The sequence below is a fragment of the Rhamphochromis sp. 'chilingali' genome (genome assembly GCF_963969265.1).
Source record: "Rhamphochromis sp. 'chilingali' genome assembly, chromosome: 18".
Classification (NCBI taxonomy): Eukaryota; Metazoa; Chordata; class Actinopteri; order Cichliformes; family Cichlidae; genus Rhamphochromis; species Rhamphochromis sp. 'chilingali'.
The window spans coordinates 10002581-10020237 of record NC_137945.1 but is presented as its reverse complement, the minus strand read 5'-3'; the positions used below and the strand labels follow the sequence as shown (position 1 = coordinate 10020237).

Here is a 17657-nt window from a genome sequence, read left to right as displayed (position 1 = left end):
GAAAAAATCGCTAGCTCTGGGACGTCGGGCTAGCGATATTGCAAGCCCTGTGTCTGATTGAGGAATCACTCATCTTTGGAAAAGAGAGTTTATTACAGAGAAATGGCTCTTTCCAAAATAAAAGCTATACTATCCGCTTCTTCTGGGCTATATTCTCAGCAGCATAAGGAGAATCATGTGCTAACAGCTGTCTAAATGACTCGGCTAAAGTTTGTAGCATGCTTGCTTTTTTTTGTCTGCTTCCACTTGTCTTTGCACTAGGATGATGTCGGCGTAAATGTGCAGTCATATTCGTTGTGTTCCCACTAGTGCTTTCAGGTTAATCTCGTTGAAATGACCTTAACGCCACAACACGGCAAATCTCCGTTAACGAGCTACCGCCGATAGCTCCGTGCATGGGGCTAGACGGCCAACACGTTAACGAGCTAACTGCACTAACACACTAGCTCCCACCCATGTAATTGAGCATTGCATGGCACATCCAACATACTGTTTTACTTTAGTCCATGACTCGCTTACCTTCAGGGTCATACGTCACATGAAAACCAAAATAATTCCAAACGCCAGATCTGAATGAGGGTGGGGGAGGTGCCCTGCCCTCTTCCTTCTGACAATGCTGTCTGTGTTGAGCGCTCAGTGGATCTGCGCTGGACAGTGCAGCCTAGGCGGAGTAGTCGAACGCAGATTCACTGAGCGCTCAACACAGACAGCATCGTCAGAAGGAAAATTGATAAAATAAATTACAAATGTTGTATTGTTCATACATATGCGTACCGAACCGAAAGCACTGTATCGAACGGTTCAATATCGATACGAATATCGTTGCACCCCTACTTTATGGAGCTTCAGGTCCTTGAAGGGAATTGTTAGATTTGTATTGTTGATTGTCATTTATGCTTAGAAATATTTACTTATATATGCTTAGAGTTTTGTAATTAGTTGTAGATTGGTAGAGGTTTTGATCCTTGATAGTCTGCAAACTTTGTGTGTATTAGACAGCACTTTGGGAGCATGAGAGGTCATACCGTGTCTTATTATTTTATGGTAGGATTAACGTAGCTACGTCTGTTCTAGTCTAAGTGCTCTTTGTTTAGATGAACTGCAGGACTTCCTCACCGTGTTATCTAGGATGAACCATCTAGGGTGAGGGGGAGGCTACCCTCTTCCTGACCAAGGATGTTTAACCCTTTGATCAGCAACACACACACACACACACACACACACACACACACACACACACACACACACACACACACACACACAGGCAAGGTACTCTTTGTTTGTATGTAGACGTCGTATGTTAATGAACCTATGCATATTCATGTAACCTCAATAAAAGGACAGTGTATGGGAGCACGGACGAGAGCTACTGGGGTCAAGCGAAGGAACGGCGTTTGTCCGGTTCTCTCCCGTGCACGAGTACCATGAAGAAGTTTGCCTACTTGTGTCTTGCTTAGCAGTGTAATTATATTGTCTTCAACGTTCCAGCGGATGGGTTCAAGCTACAAACCTAACATTAATTGGTCCTTCGATGCCGGATCCCTGGGATCGCATTCACCGAGGGGGGGGAGGCACGCTGAAAGACTGACGTCAGCCAGGAAGTTCCTGTGGATTCGCTGTCTGTCCTTCTCCTCGATGAATGGCGATCGGCGGGATTCAGGCTGATATTACACGCTAAGCAACGCCAAGTAAGTTTAAAGAGGCCGACTCTATAACCGTGTCGTTGTGCAGTCTCCGCCATTTTGTGAGGCGTTGAGAAGTTCGCTGCTTTGTGGAGCGATAACTGGGTTAGTGTCCCGAAAAAGAAGTTTTGGTTAAATCGCCCAAGGGTCCCAAGCGTCCGGTGAGTGTCCGGTTTTGAAATCGCCCTGGGTGTGTGTCCCGAGCGTCCCTTCATTGGGTTTTGTCGCGCGAGTGGGTGAGCGTCCCACAACTGGGTCAGGGTCCCGAGCGGTCCGGTGTGAGTCCGGAGTAGGCCTATTTTGTGTTGTTGTCATTGTTGTCGTCGTCGTCGTTTTTGTTGTTGTTGTTGTGTGAGTGCGTGCGGAGCAGAACACGTGGTCTGTAACACCGACTGTTGTTGTTATCATGGGTTTCTAAGCAACCAAGAGTGAGTTAGAGGGAGAAAGACGTTTGTGCTGGACTTTGCTCCTGGCAGCACAAAGTATTTATGTATAAAAGAGAGAGAGCGAAGGCTCCACAGCTGCGTGGGTGCACGCGAATGCGGTCGCGCGGGTTTCACGCGGACCTGAGCCGTGCGGTTAATCGCAGGCTTATAAATGGAAGAGATTCAAATGTTAGAAGTTTTCAGAAAACACACCAGCCTTGAAGAGTGTGTGGAAAAGGCCAGCCCACATCAGCAGCTGTGCTCTGGTGGGTGGCTTTCCCCCCACCCCTTCCTGACACAAAATGTTAACAGCCTGTGTGCCAAACCATTGAGGTGGATAGTTGTTAAAAGTAACCTACATTAAGCTTGTGGTTGCTTAAATTCAGTACAATGACATGTGAGGTGAAGTGTTATAGGTAAATATTTAAACTAATGAAGTGCATAGAGGCACTTGACCTGTGTGGAAGACTTTCGTCTTATTATGAACCATTGTTGAGATATACAGCACACCTGTGAAAACAACTAATATGCTGAACCCTGTATGAAACATCTAAAAGTACATGATGGAGAAGCTGAGTTGAATATGTAAGTGTAAGACTTTGCCACTGTGGGCAGAGCATGCAACTACTGTGTGATGTCGCGTTGCAGTTTTGTTTTTGTTTTTTGAGCTGATGAGCAAGCTACACATTATCAGATCAAGAGCTGTCTGAGAACTACTCAAAGAGAGGGAAACAGAGAGTGTGCAGCGTTTCCATGAGCAGTTTTTCTGCACCTTGACTCGTGTGTGTGTGTGTAGCATCAGCATCATGTTTTTGTTTATTTGTTTTGTTGGATTAAAAATAATTAAATAAACTGGTGATCATGCTTATGGATCACCATGGCACATATCTCCAGCCATATGGTTTATTTATGCAGATGAAAAAGTGAGTGTGAATGTGTCTGACATCACAGTGTTTTTGTGCGCTGTGTAAAAGTAATTGCCTTTGATTGTGAGTGAGAGCGGTGATTCTGCAGGTCACCAGCTATTGTAACGAAAAAAAAGAGTGAAAAAGAAAAATCATAGGAAAAAGGTTTTGTGTTGATCAGCCAAAAACAACTACAATTTCATTTTCTGCTTTTAAGAAAAGACTGTTCACAAAAACACACACAGAGAGAGATGTGTGTTGATTAAGCAGTGATGATAATAATGAAATGTCTTAGTTTGTCACTTTCAGGTGAAAAGCAGACCTGAATCAATTTTCCACATGCAGCGGTCGGAAGAAAGTTATAGTTTAACATCATTGGAAACATGCAGGCCAAGTTTCTGGCTGACTTATTTACAGTGCCATGTGTTTCTCAACCTCACAAGCGAGCTCACTCCTCCCTGAAGATAAGGAATGCAGCTCCATGATAAAGAGACAGCAGCAAGTCCTGAGCACAAAAAGTCCCAGCAAAGCAGCAGCAATGTGGATAAACAGCAGCAGAAGAAGAAAGCAAACCCATCTTCCTGTCTGATTGGTTGAATTTCACGGAGGGGCGAGCAAGATGGCAGCGTGAAGAGGAGTTTTTGTTTGAGTTCTCAGCACGAGACACTTATTTGACGTCTTTCTGGCCTTCGGGACTTTTTTGGAGATCAGCGCGCTAAACTTGCTGGATCTGAGGCCAGGGTCTGCGGCGGCAGCATGTTGAAATGCTCAAAAAGGACTGAGTGACTCGGGCAAGCCACATGCGGCTAGCGACATGAAAGAAATGGACCCTTCATGATGCGTTCAACGTGCCAGCGCTGTGGTGGGAAAGGCTCCATCATAAACACGCCCTGCGCCGAGGTTCAGGCCAAGAAGAAGAAGACGATGACTTCCAAGCCCAAGAAGGTCGGCCTCAGCGTGGGCGAGCTGATTGTGAAAGCCGTGGCCGCTTCCAAGGAGCGCAACGGCCTGTCTGTGGCCGCTCTCAAGAAGGCTCTGGCTGCCGGAGGCTACGATGTGGACAAGAACAAGGCCCGTGTCAAGACCGCCATCAAGAGCCTGGTGGCGAAGGGCACCAGGACCTCCGGATCCTTCAAGATGAACAAGGCTACTGAGAGCAAAGCCAAGAAGCCCGCCGCAGCCAAAGCCAAGAAACCGGCAGCAGCTGCTAAGAAGTCGCCCAAGAAGGCAGCAGCAGCACTTCAGCTACTAGACAGGACAAAGCTGAAGGAGAACTGCCGGGACTGTTGAAGAGGGAGAGGACAACAGAGTGAGAAGACTAGGTGAGAACACATAGGAATTATTTAATGTGGGAAATCAAAATTTGGGTTAGCAAACCTGGGGAAAAGAAAACTGACTGCTTAAGTTGGAAAATTGAGACGGAGTCTGAAACATTGCGAAAATAGAAACATATACAAAATCACACACACACAAGCAGAACATGCATTAACCCTACTAACAATTCCAAACACAAAATGACTCATGAAGACTCATAGCACATTAGTTAAGAAATGATTAAATAATAGCAGAGAAATGTGTAGGAAAGGCAGCTTTAAGAACATGCTCTGCTGGAGATGCAGCTCCACAGACATGCATTAGACCTGCCTAATAACACAAACCCATGCAATGAAAATTAGCTTGTTATCTTTCATCAGTGTTACAATAGTGTCAATTTAGCAGACACTTGTTATCAAATGCTGAATTTATCCTAAAGAAAAAAATTGACTCTCCAAGTTGCAGGACAACAGTTTAACTTTTGTGAGAAAAAAGATCCTGGTTTGACCAACCAGTGATCAGACAATAAATTTAGTTGTTAAAATGGTAAATTGGGAGAAGCTTCCTGTTTGATTGAGGCAGCACATGTAATTTACTGTATGAGGGAAATTGTCTTTTGTGATACTATTTTGAACATGCTTTTCTGTCGTCCTGTCAACTTAGTGGGTTAATAGCTGATATGCAAATTAGTTGATCAGTTTTAGATTAATGAAAGGTGACTGAATTCTAGTATGAGTGAATGAGATGTGTTGGAGTTGTTGTGTGTTGAGTGGAGACTCTAAAACACTGAGTTTCCTGCTTTGATGTGCGAGTGAATCCTGTATTTAGATACACAACTCTGAATACGTCAGAACAGACTGTTTTGTGAAGTGCATGACAGCATGTCACATGTTTTATGATGAAGGGAAAAGGGAAATTGAATAAAATAGATCTGTGGCCTAAATGAGTGAAGAGCACAGACCTGGTAATTAAACTCATAGCTAATAAGACATTAGGATTATGTTGTGTGTTGTGCAGCTGATGATTTTTCTTTTGTTGTGAAGTTGAGCCTGCCGATTAGTATGATGGTATGATAAACCATGCTAATGGTATGATTTACCCTCCTGAGATGAGGAGCTTGTGTCATGACTTAACAAGGCCTTTTTATTTTGATACTTTCACAGTGCACTGAGAGTTTGGTTTGATAATCTCTGTTATTTTTTATTTTTCATTTTTGAACAAGCACTGATTTTTGCTTGTGAATTTCTTTTCTTTGAGCAGATCTGCAAGTCGGGAATTAAAAGCGTTACACGTCGTCAAGAAAATTGTTGCAAGTGAGTTTCTCCACATTTAAAATGGGTTCAGGAGAAAGCCACTTATTTGGGACAATTAGGAAATGAGAGTCCCCCCCAAAAAGGATTCAACGAGGAAATCCAGTCTAAATTATTTTTCTTTTTGAAATAACGTCGTTTTGCTGAGCGTGGAAACGAATGCGATGATAATTTCCACAATTAGCAAAAGAAGGAACCACTGAGTGAATGAGTAAGAATTTTAAAATATCTGACTGACTGACTGACTGAACATGATTGTGTGAAGCTAACCCCCACCTGACAAAGGTGCAGATGAACCCATGTGTTTCCTTTTACAGGAGCAGAAAGATGACAGCAACACTCGAGGTTGCATGATGATTTAACCTTTTAAATGCCATTTTCTGTGTCTGTGCATTTATCAGGTGTGTTATTCATAGGCTTGAGTTGCTTACAGAGATATCTGTGACAAAGTATGCATACGCCTGCGCAAGCGCTAATATTTGCATTTTCTTTTCTTGCAGCATGCCAGTTCTTCATGTGAATTGATGATGCGATTTATACCAGGACGACTGGTTGATGTTTTTTCCTACTACAGGATTTCTGGGTTTATGTGTGAGGAAAACTGTGTTTACAGGTTATGAGTGGTGATGCTGTTGCATTGTGTTGATGGGAAAATGTGAAGGTTACTTTGATAATGTGAATAACCTGTGTGAAATTTCCTGTGTTGAGAACTGGTGTTACTTCTTTCCACAGCTAGGGTTGACTTTATGGTGTTTTTATGGCACCTCTGGAACCTGTTGACCTGTGTCTGACCTCTGTCTGACTACAGTCAATGTGTATTGCTAATGTTAGTTTCTTTGAGAATGCTGTGGAAGATTCAGCTGAAACGGACAAGTGACATGAGTAAAAAAAATAAGAGATACAGTGTTTCTGGGATAGTTTGATATGGGCTCATTAGCTGGCCACTTTTGAGCCCATAGTAATATATAAGTGGAGTGTCTTTGCTTAACAGCAGTCACCGATTACATTAATGTTGCCTGAGTACATGGGATGATCCATGTCTGAGGCGACTTATGAAAATAATTGTAGTTTACTGATTTGAGAAAACCTGCACATGACACTTGTCTTGCTGATGTTGAATGCTTCTTGTCCTTATGATACAATTGTTTACAGGTATGGAGTTTGATTTTACTTCCAGATTTTGCTTTCCAGGCCATGATGGTGTGTATGCAGGCTCCTGGGAGAGCCAGGTGTTAAGCAAACTTAATATGCAAAGCACACTAACATTTTCATTGCAGGGTTATAGGTCCAGGGTGGTGCTGCTCCAGGGGAGGAGATGCCCTGATGTTGCCTGGGATATGATCTAGCTAATCTTTTTCTTTAAGACTGGAATCCAGGTTTGGTGAGTTGACGCATGGGAATGTCCATGCGTCAAGAGGTGGAGTCCAAGGATTAACATTAAACAATGTTTTTTATTATTGTTGCAGTGATTTGTGTGATTAGCCGTTTTATTTACAAATATTAAACCTATGCAAGTGGTGCACCCATGTTCAGATGAGGCTTTGATGGCCTATAAGTGAAGTTCACTGAACTAAAGAATGTGGTTTGATGATTGTTGACATACTCTCCAAATAGTTTGTCTTCCTAGCAAGGAAATACAGGTGCAGCAGTAATCTCCTGAGAAATCTTCAGAGGCCCAGTGAGAAGCGCATAGCTGACAGGACCAGGCAGTGGTTGAGGTCAAAGATCAAGCTGATTGGGGCCCATCATGAAATCAGACCTTGGAGCCACAGCAAGGACCATGAAACTGCCTGCAAAATAGAGGAGAGGATTGTCCACAAGATGGGAGAGAGGCTTCAGGAGGATCAGAGATCATCTTCAGCACAGCAGACATCACACAGAGAGCTGTGCTACTAAGCTTCCAGGAAATCAAGAGGAGACTTCCCACAGCAAGATTTTAAATAAAATGAAAGATTCAATATTGACGCTGAGGAAGACGACTAAGGTGTACGACGTGCTCTGCCTTAAACCTTCAGCAGCGTTGGAACATAAACACTCAGGGGATGAGGAGCGTGCCAAGCTCCATCGACAGCGTAGAAGGAGTTCGAGGATGACATCATGATTCTGTGAAAGCACAGGAACCGGAAGCTATGGTGGTGATGACAGCAGTTTCCTATGAACATCACCTAATGCTGTGCCACTGTACTGTGCATACGATGACACTCTGAAGGCTGCTGGGATCATAATAGCAGTAAGACAACCCTGCACCCTTTCCACAGAGGTGTTTTCTGCAGAGTATGGACAATGAAGGACAATGAAGGAGTCATAAATATCCCCCTCACAAGACGAAGGTCTGAAGTGAGGTAATGGGAGGCCATAAAACTAGAGTGCTGAGAGGTCTGCAGCTTGGAAATAGCTGAGACCCATGTTGATGAACCACAAAACCAACTAGTATGTTTGAATGTCTATTCTACATACATTTGGACTCTGGTCCTATGGACAGTGATGGAAACAACTGGAAGAGACATTCATGACGCCCTGCAGAGCTTAAACCACTCTGCAGAAAGACATGTGATGTGCACACCCGGAGGAAGCACCACCAAGTTGAGATGTTTTTCAAAATGTTACTTTTTTAGTTTCACTATTAAATTAACAATTTCTTTGGTTGCTCGTAAGATGCAGTTTGCCATGAGATGAGCTCAATGAATGGGGTAACTGCTAATACATTTGTTGAACTGTGTACCTTTTCAGTAATTTAGGGTGATTTGACATATGCTGAGTATAAAAATGTTTGCATTGAAACTGTCAGACATGAGGTATTCATACCTGGGAACTTTTCAGGCATAAAGGTCAAAAAGGGGGGAAATGTTAGATTTGTATTGTTGATTGTCATTTATGCTTAGAAATATTTACTTATATATGCTTAGAGTTTTGTAATTAGTTGTAGATTGGTAGAGGTTTTGATCCTTGATAGTCTGCAAACTTTGTGTGTATTAGACAGCACTTTGGGAGCATGAGAGGTCATACCGTGTCTTATTATTTTATGGTAGGATTAACGTAGCTACGTCTGTTCTAGTCTAAGTGCTCTTTGTTTAGATGAACTGCAGGACTTCCTCACCGTGTTATCTAGGATGAACCATCTAGGGTGAGGGGGAGGCTACCCTCTTCCTGACCAAGGATGTTTAACCCTTTGATCAGCAACACACACACACACACACACACACACACACACACACACACACACACACACACACACACACACACACACACACACACACACACACACACACACAGGCAAGGTACTCTTTGTTTGTATGTAGACGTCGTATGTTAATGAACCTATGCATATTCATGTAACCTCAATAAAAGGACAGTGTATGGGAGCACGGACGAGAGCTACTGGGGTCAAGCGAAGGAACGGCGTTTGTCCGGTTCTCTCCCGTGCACGAGTACCATGAAGAAGTTTGCCTACTTGTGTCTTGCTTAGCAGTGTAATTATATTGTCTTCAACGTTCCAGCGGATGGGTTCAAGCTACAAACCTAACAGGAATAAATGCCCTTTTACATGCCAGCCCAGCGTTTTCCTTCATCACCACGAAGGAAAACAGTCTGTGGTGGTTTGGTGATTTTTGTGTCGCAGGTTTATGTGCTTAATACAGGGACTTCCACAGCCTTTTCAACAGCACTGCGAACCGCGGGGGAGGGGGGGGCAGTGTTTTGGAAATGACAGTCTTCACTAGTGGGGATAGTTACAAAGCTTTCTTCGTTATGAATTAGCATACATGTTTTTGTTGAACATTTGAAGAACTGGCAAAAAAAAAAAAAAAAACTCTTATAGAGAACATAAAGTCAGAGATAGAAACGACAAGGAGCAGGTGCATCTAGTACAGGTAGAGCTGCTGCAAAAACCCACAGAGCTCAGCAGCCAGCGCCTTTGCTTTTAGTTAGCATTAGCAGCACATCCTGCACCCGATGTGAAAGGACCTTTATGCTGCGCACTGTGACTCACAGCCATGGTCCTGGGTCTGACTTTGTGTTAAACTAATCCTAAAGTAATAATGGTATTTCTAACCACTGATATACCACAACTTTACCCTTTCAACAGCTGCTGAAAGTTATGGGACCTCGCTTCTATCGGATATTTATATAGAGATCCTCCAGCTTCAAACTGTATTACCCTTCAAGGACCAGGGGCCCGTTCTTCGTACGTCGCTTACTACATCCAAGATCAAATGACACATCCAAGATCAAATCATCGCGCTAACCGTGAGCTCGCTAATCCGGTTCCCCGAACACACCTGCTGTTGACGATTAGTACAGCTGGACGCAGTAATGTGACATCACTGGGTGTCGTAAAAGGGGCCACGCATCGATAGTAGAAACATTGATCGGCAACCCTCTGATTGGTCGGCGAAAATGTCGACGGAGCGCGCTCGGCTCGGTATTTTTCGGCAGCAGAGCAAGAACTCTTGAGTGAGGGATTTCAGGAGTTTCAGAGTTTAATCAGAACGCAAGGGAACACTGCAAAGGCTGCAAAAGCAAGGAGCGAGGGCTGGCAGGAAGTTGCTGACAAATTAAACTCGTAAGTAATTTAATAATAACAATAATAATGGAGTGGATTGATATAGCGCTTTTCAAGGCACCCAAAGCGCTTTACAATGCCACTATTCAGTCACTCTCACATTCACACACTGGTGGAGGCAGCTACAGTTGTAGCCACAGCTGCCCTGGGGCAGACTGACAGAAGCCAGGCTGCCATATCGCGCCATCGGCCCCTCTGGCCAACACCAGTAGGCGGTAGGGTAGATTTATTATATTACACTATATTATCCAATATTATATTACATTATATTATAATATGTTATATTTTATCCTCTTTCACATTAGAGCCACGACAGGACCCACTAGAACATGGGAACAGGTAAAAGTGAAATATAAGAATATCCTACAGAATGGTAATATTTATCACTTATATTGCTTTTAGTCTCTTGGAAAGAGACCCTGGAATAATCTGTTTGTTTGTTTATAACAGCAACCAAGAAAAGGGCAGAGGAAAAAAAGACAGGTGGTGGTCCTGCACCCCCTCGTCAACAAGTTGGTTAAGTGAATAATACCCTCACGGGAAAATCGATATCTCTCTATGAGCACACTGTCGCGCTGAGCTAAAGGATCCTGTCTGTCCCGCAATATACGCTGAATTCTGAGGACTCTCCTTATCAATCTTGCACCTTCCGCAATGGGTGGCTCGCGTATACGGACAGGACATGGCTGCGACAGGCTTCCCAAATCCACCTTCGCTTTTATAGCCGTGGTCTCTCATCTTGATTACACGAAGTAATTTACAATTGCTACTCTGAAATATGAATTAAATCTGTAATAATCACATACATGTAATAGAATGTTAATAGTACATTTCCCTTTTTTAGGAAATGACCTGTGTGAAATCAATAAATGGATCAGGTGCTGCATTGTCTTTAGTTACATTGATGTTATTTATTTATGGTGAAACAGTGGTGGAATATCGCTGTTGCTTTCGTATGATGACGCGGACATACCTGCGTGGCCGCGATCTAATCCTGTTTACATAAAGTAAACCTGCTCCCGAGCAGGTTTACGCTTACGGCTCTGTTGCTATGACAGCAAGTCCCGGATGAGCTTCGGGGAACCGACTGATCCAGGATCACGCGAAATCGTCAACAATCTAATCCGGCTAACCTACTTAGCGAGGTACGAAGAACGGACCCCTGCAGTTCAAAAAAGCGCCCCTCCGACAGCCAAACCAATCTGTTCTCTGATTGGATAGTAAAATTTGTGATTGACATGACATTGACCAATCAGATGAAAGGAGGAAAAATAGGGTCAAAATTCGTTTTTGTAACTTACAGAGTTTCACACGTATTTATTTTGGCTAAGTCCACACACAAATTCTTTTTTTCACATATAAATCCTGATTTACAAGTACAAAACCGATTTACAAGTACAAAATATTTATGACCACAATTTGAGCCTATAGGAATGCTCTGATCTTTGCAAACTCCTCAAAAAACAGAAAGTTGGAACCCACTACTGCAACACCATGACATCACAGCATGCAGACAATAAGCTCTGATCTTCAAGTTGCAGGTATAAATAAATTCACAGTGCATATGGAGCTATGAGTCTGTGTACCCAAGTAGGTGCTCTGTAAATGTGATTACTATCAAATCATAACCAAATCAAATGTCATGTTAAAGCATCCACTAATCTTTTTTTTAGATAATAATAACAAATTTATGTATATAGATTTTTTTTAACATTATTACTTTATATTTGGGATAAAACCACACATTAAAGATTAAAGATAAGTATACATGTCCACACAGTCAAACATACAATCCTACATTCATTCTTGCATGCACACTTTCACACATACAAGAACAAGAGCTAAAAGTAAAGAGCAGAACGATTAAGAAAATGAGTCAAAATGAGTTTTCAGCAGATGTTTAAAATTAAATTAAGCCAGCCTGTTCCAAAGTGTAGGAGCTCCAACTTCAAAAGCGTGGTCACCTCTTAAAATAAAAGCATGAAACAGATGATCAGATGATTGGAGAGGCCAAATGTTGGAATAAAATCTCAGCAGGCCTGGTATACATGCCTGCCGTGTAGGTCTTTACATGTTATTAATGAAACTTTAAAATTCTGAATTTCCCAGGCTTGTTAGGAGCCTAGCTGCTGAGTTTGGGCCTGTTTGACACAGGCTAGTTGATCATTGAGGTTTGTTTTTTGTGATGTTTCTTAAATGAAGGCAACAAGACTGGATTAGATATGAGATTCAAAATGCAAATACTGATGAAACATGATACCAAGGCTCTTAGCAGATGATATGATATTGCTGGAGTGGGAGCCGGTGTAATGACTGACCTCCTTAGAAAAATTGTCAGGGTCGAACACAAGTACCTCAGTTTTGCCAGAAATAAGGTCTTTCCAAGCATCTGAAAAGATTACTTTTCTGTGAAATGCAGGCAGTGATGTTTGTTGGGTTATATCTAACTATTTATTCTAAAGAGACAACACAATTCAAGTTGAAGCTCCTCCTCGAGTTCCCTTTTATTCCACCAGAAAACAGTCTAGCTTGAGCTCTGACTCCTCTTCGAGATGAAAGAAACAAATCCCACAGCATTTTATAAATAAATACCACAAGCCTCACTCAGTATGATGTGAGGTTACCGTCTGTCCATACTGGGCTGCACATTTCCTTGTTTTTCCACTTGTCTGATCAATTCAAACCAAAAAGTCATCAATCACTCCCGACTCAATTCTTTGATGTCAGGGTGCCCATCTCTGAAACATCTCTGAAGCATCTCACTCAAGGGTTTTTTTTTTGTGTGTGTAATTTTTCAGACAACCCTTTGATCCCATTACGTACAGTTTTGATCCTCTTGGTTATTGCTTGTTTATTCCACAGTTGTTCCTGAACGTGCACCAGTGGAAAAAATTATAGTCCAAACTTAAGTGCTCAGTTTTCTGGTTATAGATATATAACCAGAAAACTGGTTATATATCTATAACCTATATAGGTTACCTGCTCTGATTACCTATATAGGTATAGGTTATAGATTATAGAAGACGATGCTTGTAGCATCCAGGGCTTTATTGAGCAGCTGCTGACCAGGCCAGTAACTGTGAAGTTGAGCTGGGTCAGTGGGGAAAAGATGAGAAAACACAGGCCAAATTGAAAGTGGTTTGAGGGGGGAGAAACTATGCTGCAGGTTAGGACTCCAAAGAGAAAACGGCAGATTTAAGAGTGACAGACTCCATAAAAAAGTAATTTAATTTAAGAGATTTGACAACTGACTTCACTAAACCGTCCTGACTCCAAAGAGAAAACAATACCACCGTAGAGCACCTTATATCACACTAGACTACTCATAAAATGGCTGAGTCAAGTGCAATATTGTACTGCACCTTCCTCCAAGTGCAGACTCAGAAGGTAAAACAATATATTTAGAGGTGACAGCAACATCCTGCTGCACCTTACACTGCTTGAATTCCAAACTTCTAAGTGAGAAGAGATTTAAGAGCAACAACATCTCAGTGCACCTCCCTGAAAGTCCAGGCTCCACCATGAAAACAGCTAAATAAAGAGCAACAGCAGCGTACTTAACTTTACAGCAAGTTCAGACTCCACAGATGAAACGGCAACAGCTTACTACATCTATGTTCAAGTCAAGGTGTAAAGAGAAAACTGCCAAAATCTTCCCAAACTTCACTCCAAACTCCACAGACAAACCACATAAATTAAGGGGAACAGCACATTCTTGCAAATTCAGACTTCACAAATGAAACATCACATTTAATAGCACTCAAACTTTGCTGTCAAGACTCCTTAGAGAAAACAACTGGTTTTATAGTGACATTTTTGTTCTCTCTCTTTACAGGTGAAGACAGGTCTGTATTCAAGTCTATGGGCAGGCTGATTGTTCACTTAAAACTTGAAAGTCCCTTTAGTGCAAAAGAAGAACATCTGCATTCAGGGGAGAGAAAAAAGTCTGGCACAGCAGGATCACCTCCCAATCATCCTGGTGTTCTTCCCTGGTTTTCATCGCTCCAGTGGGTAGAAAATCAGGATTCTTTGGTTTGTGAACATGGGGCTGACATCAATCAATCAATCCCAGACAGTAATTACAGTGATTGCCCCGAAACCGAAAGGTCACTGGTTTGATCCCAGCTCTGTCAACAGTCCTGTGCGCACAAATCTGAGACAAGACCTCTGAGGATCCAGATAAGAGCCTTACAAGAGCAGATTTATTGCGTAATGCGATCAGAAATGCTTTTTCCATGTTTTATGTTTATTTTAGCGTTCATCTTTTCAACGCCAATCATCTTCTCCCTGCAAAAAAATGAAAATAAAAAATCTAGCTACAGAGTCCTCTTCACCAGATCGCATTATTTATGTCCCTGTAAGGGAAGTTTGGAAGCACACCACCATCAGATGATGCCTTCATAACAAAACTCGAATTACCTTTAATTAATATTAATCGTTTTATGAAATTACCTGGAAAATTAAGCTGTTAATCATGCCGAATTTCTGTTGCCCATTGCTGCAGTCGAGGAATGCATTGCAAGCTGCCATTTAATTTTGCCTGTGAAACAGCTTTGGATAAAAATGATGATGACATGAGATTTTCACACAGGCTAAATTTGTTGGGAAAAGACGAAAATTGTATGAAATTATAAACAGACCCGGTCTGACAGGCAACAGAATACGATGCAATAAGTATTTCGATTTTTGTTGAGGGGAAATAAAAGGAAAGCGAAGATTAGACATTAAAAGAAATTAAAAGAAATACTTCTGTTGTTTTGGCCATTCATTCTCCAATGAAACATATTAATTAAAATAATTATAAAAATAATAAATTATTAATAATGATAATAATAAATATTCTTACCCAAACATGAGTTAACGAACCCATACCAAACGCACCCAGCGCGTCCGATCAACCACCGCCCCTGGGTGCTGGCTGCGAAGCTGAACGGAGTCCCCAGCACACTAACCAGCAGGTCGCTCGCGGAGATGCTCACCAGCATGAGATTCATGGGCGTGCGCAGAGCCCGGTACCGGCAGAACAGCGTGAGCACCAGGAAGTTACTGAGAAACCCGAAAGTGCCGATGAAGCCCAGGCACACCGCCACCACAAGGTGCCCAGTCGGGCTCAGGGACGGAGGGGGCAGGGAACCGGATACCTCCTCGTACGCGTCCGTCGCCTCAGTGCTGTGGGCTACTCCCTCGGGACAGTGCGCGCAGCTCAGGCTCAAGTTGGAAATTATCATACCGGGATGAGCCGCGAAGTTTGCACCAGTCGGAAGTTTGTACCTCGGGAGGGAACCATCCGGTCTCGGTGCTTTTCACTCATCTGGAGAGGCGAAGGCGTACGGATGTCTCCACAGTCTGCGCGCATGAAGGTAAGGCAAGGGGGTAATTTCTGTAAGTATTAATCTACTTTCTAGTCTGAGAGAGACACTTTGCGAATGAATGAGGAGAAGAGATGCTCTGTCCCGTTAGACCCGCCCCTCCACCGTGCGCTCCGGAGAGGTGCGCTCCTTTTCAGGCGCGGCCACTTAAGTGCGCCTGAGCTTTTATCACCCACAGCGCCCTTTAACGGGCTGGGAGACAAACACCTCAAACAAGAAGCGGTGGGTGGTGTTTGTATGTGTGGATGTGTAGTGGATGTGTGTAACAGGCTCGAGCCACGGTCACACCTGCACCATCAATCAACGCGTTACACAACAACATGTAGGGAAACAAACTTAAAAGCTGCGTGACGGGTGAAGGGATTCAGATTTGTCCTGATTTTTCTAACATATACGTGTAATTAAAAGGAATCACTCAGTTCTCATGTCAGGATTGAAACAGAAAATCCATAAGCTGTCTGACAAGAGATCAGTATGTTACAGCCTGAAGGGGGAAGGGCTCCATCCTCTTTTGAGCTCTCTGATCTGCTGGCTGATCACAGACTGATAACCGTGTTTGTATATTTATAATTTACATAGGGACCTATTGGTCACAGCTTGATTTCAAGGTCCAAAAGCTATGCTATGCTTTTGACAGCTAACTATCAAAAGCATTTTGATAGCACACTATCAAAAGCATGGGAATCAATGATACTGTCTCCAGCTCACAGCCTTCCTTTCTGTCAGTCAAGGGTTTCCTGTTGCTCTTGCTGTGCTTATTCTTAGATGCTGCGTCTGCTGTCTTTCCCTCTCCACTTTTGACAAACACACAAAGAGACATGGCATCATTTCAAAGGGAGTTCTTAGTAAGAGCGAACAGGAAAATGTGGCATATATGACTATTAGCAACTCGTGGTTAGAAAAATACACTAACAAGCACTTTGTTGCTATACTAATACTGGGTAGAACCTCCCTCTGCTCTCAGTCGGTCTCTGTGTCTTTGTGGATTCCCCAAAGATTTTGGGAATAAATCTTTGAGGTTCTGCTCCATGTTGACATGATTCCGTCATATACTTTCTGCAGATTTTTCAGATGTCAATCTCCCATTCGTGCGCATCTCAAAGCTGTCTGCCAGATCCAGATCTGGATTGAAGGGAGGCTGCTGAAGTCTGAGGAACTTTCGTTTTTTTTTTAGATATTCATCATCCTGCAGGAAGTAGCCATTAAAAGGTGGTAAGTGAGTTACTCAGGAGCTCAAAGTGTGCCAAGAAAGCTGAATTCACTGTTCTGGTCTCATTTATGTTTTTTCCTTTGGCTTTTACTTATTTTGCTTTTGTGGTTTGGTTTTTCCGCCCATTTTCCTGTGACTTATACTTTTCTCTGTGGCACCCCCTGTTTGTCTTTGAGTTTCTTTCAGTCTACCTCATCCTCATTAGTTTTATCTGTGTTCACATATCTGTGCATTTATCATCCCCCTCTTCTGCTTGTTTTTTTTCTTTCTTGGTCTTGTGTTTTATTAGTTCCCCCCTTCTGAGGTTTGTGTTTTCCAAGACTTTTTATGTAAGTTCAGTGAGCTTTGTATTAACCCATAAGAACACAGACCCATTTCTCCTCAAAGGTTGTGAGTGAAATGTAGACATGCCAATAGGGTCTGAAAATGGCTACCTGCCACAATGGGACAGCTTGTTTCATTTTCCCAGTACGGATGGTTTCTTGGCATTTGGCACAGACCCATGCACAGACAGAGGCCAGTCAACATGTTGCTGTGACTTTCAGAGATTGTACAAACGTGTCTGTTTCTTCAGTAACACAAAGATGTCTGCTGTTTTGACCTTTGTGAACACTCCAGGGGAGTATGGACATCATCTGAAGGTGTGAAACTCAATTCTTTGAATTTAAGCACGCAGGGGTCTCAGAAGAGGAATTTCTCCAAGAAAATAGTTTTCTGTATATTTTTTTCTTGGAATCTTAAGTTTTGCTGCCCAGGATACTTCATCACAATCGATAAACACTATCCATCAATTATCTCCCGCCTATCAAATTCAAGGTAGCAGGGTGGACTTGAGCAGGTCGCCAAACTATCGCAAGACTAACACAACAGTTCACACTCAC

The 17657-nt window shown here is 42.7% G+C and overlaps 2 protein-coding genes across 2 annotated transcripts in view; one reads left to right on the top strand and one right to left on the bottom strand.

Annotated features, from left to right (window-relative positions):
- Positions 1 to 15687, bottom strand: part of tmtopsb (teleost multiple tissue opsin b) — a 54246-nt gene extending 38559 nt beyond the window's left edge. The window contains exon 1 of the mRNA XM_080864156.1: positions 15044 to 15687. Within this exon, the coding sequence (XP_080720282.1) occupies positions 15044 to 15425 (382 nt within the window). The 5' untranslated portion in view covers positions 15426 to 15687. The remainder of the gene's footprint in view (positions 1 to 15043) is intronic.
- On the top strand, positions 1352 to 9077 carry LOC308385314 (histone H1-like). Its single transcript, XM_080864157.1, has 2 exons — positions 1352 to 6037; positions 6137 to 9077. The coding sequence occupies exon 1, from the start codon at positions 3847 to 3849 to the stop codon at positions 4300 to 4302; it is 456 nt and encodes a 151-aa protein (XP_080720283.1). The 5' UTR covers positions 1352 to 3846; the 3' UTR covers positions 4303 to 6037; positions 6137 to 9077.
- Positions 15688 to 17657: the final 1970 nt, after the last annotated feature.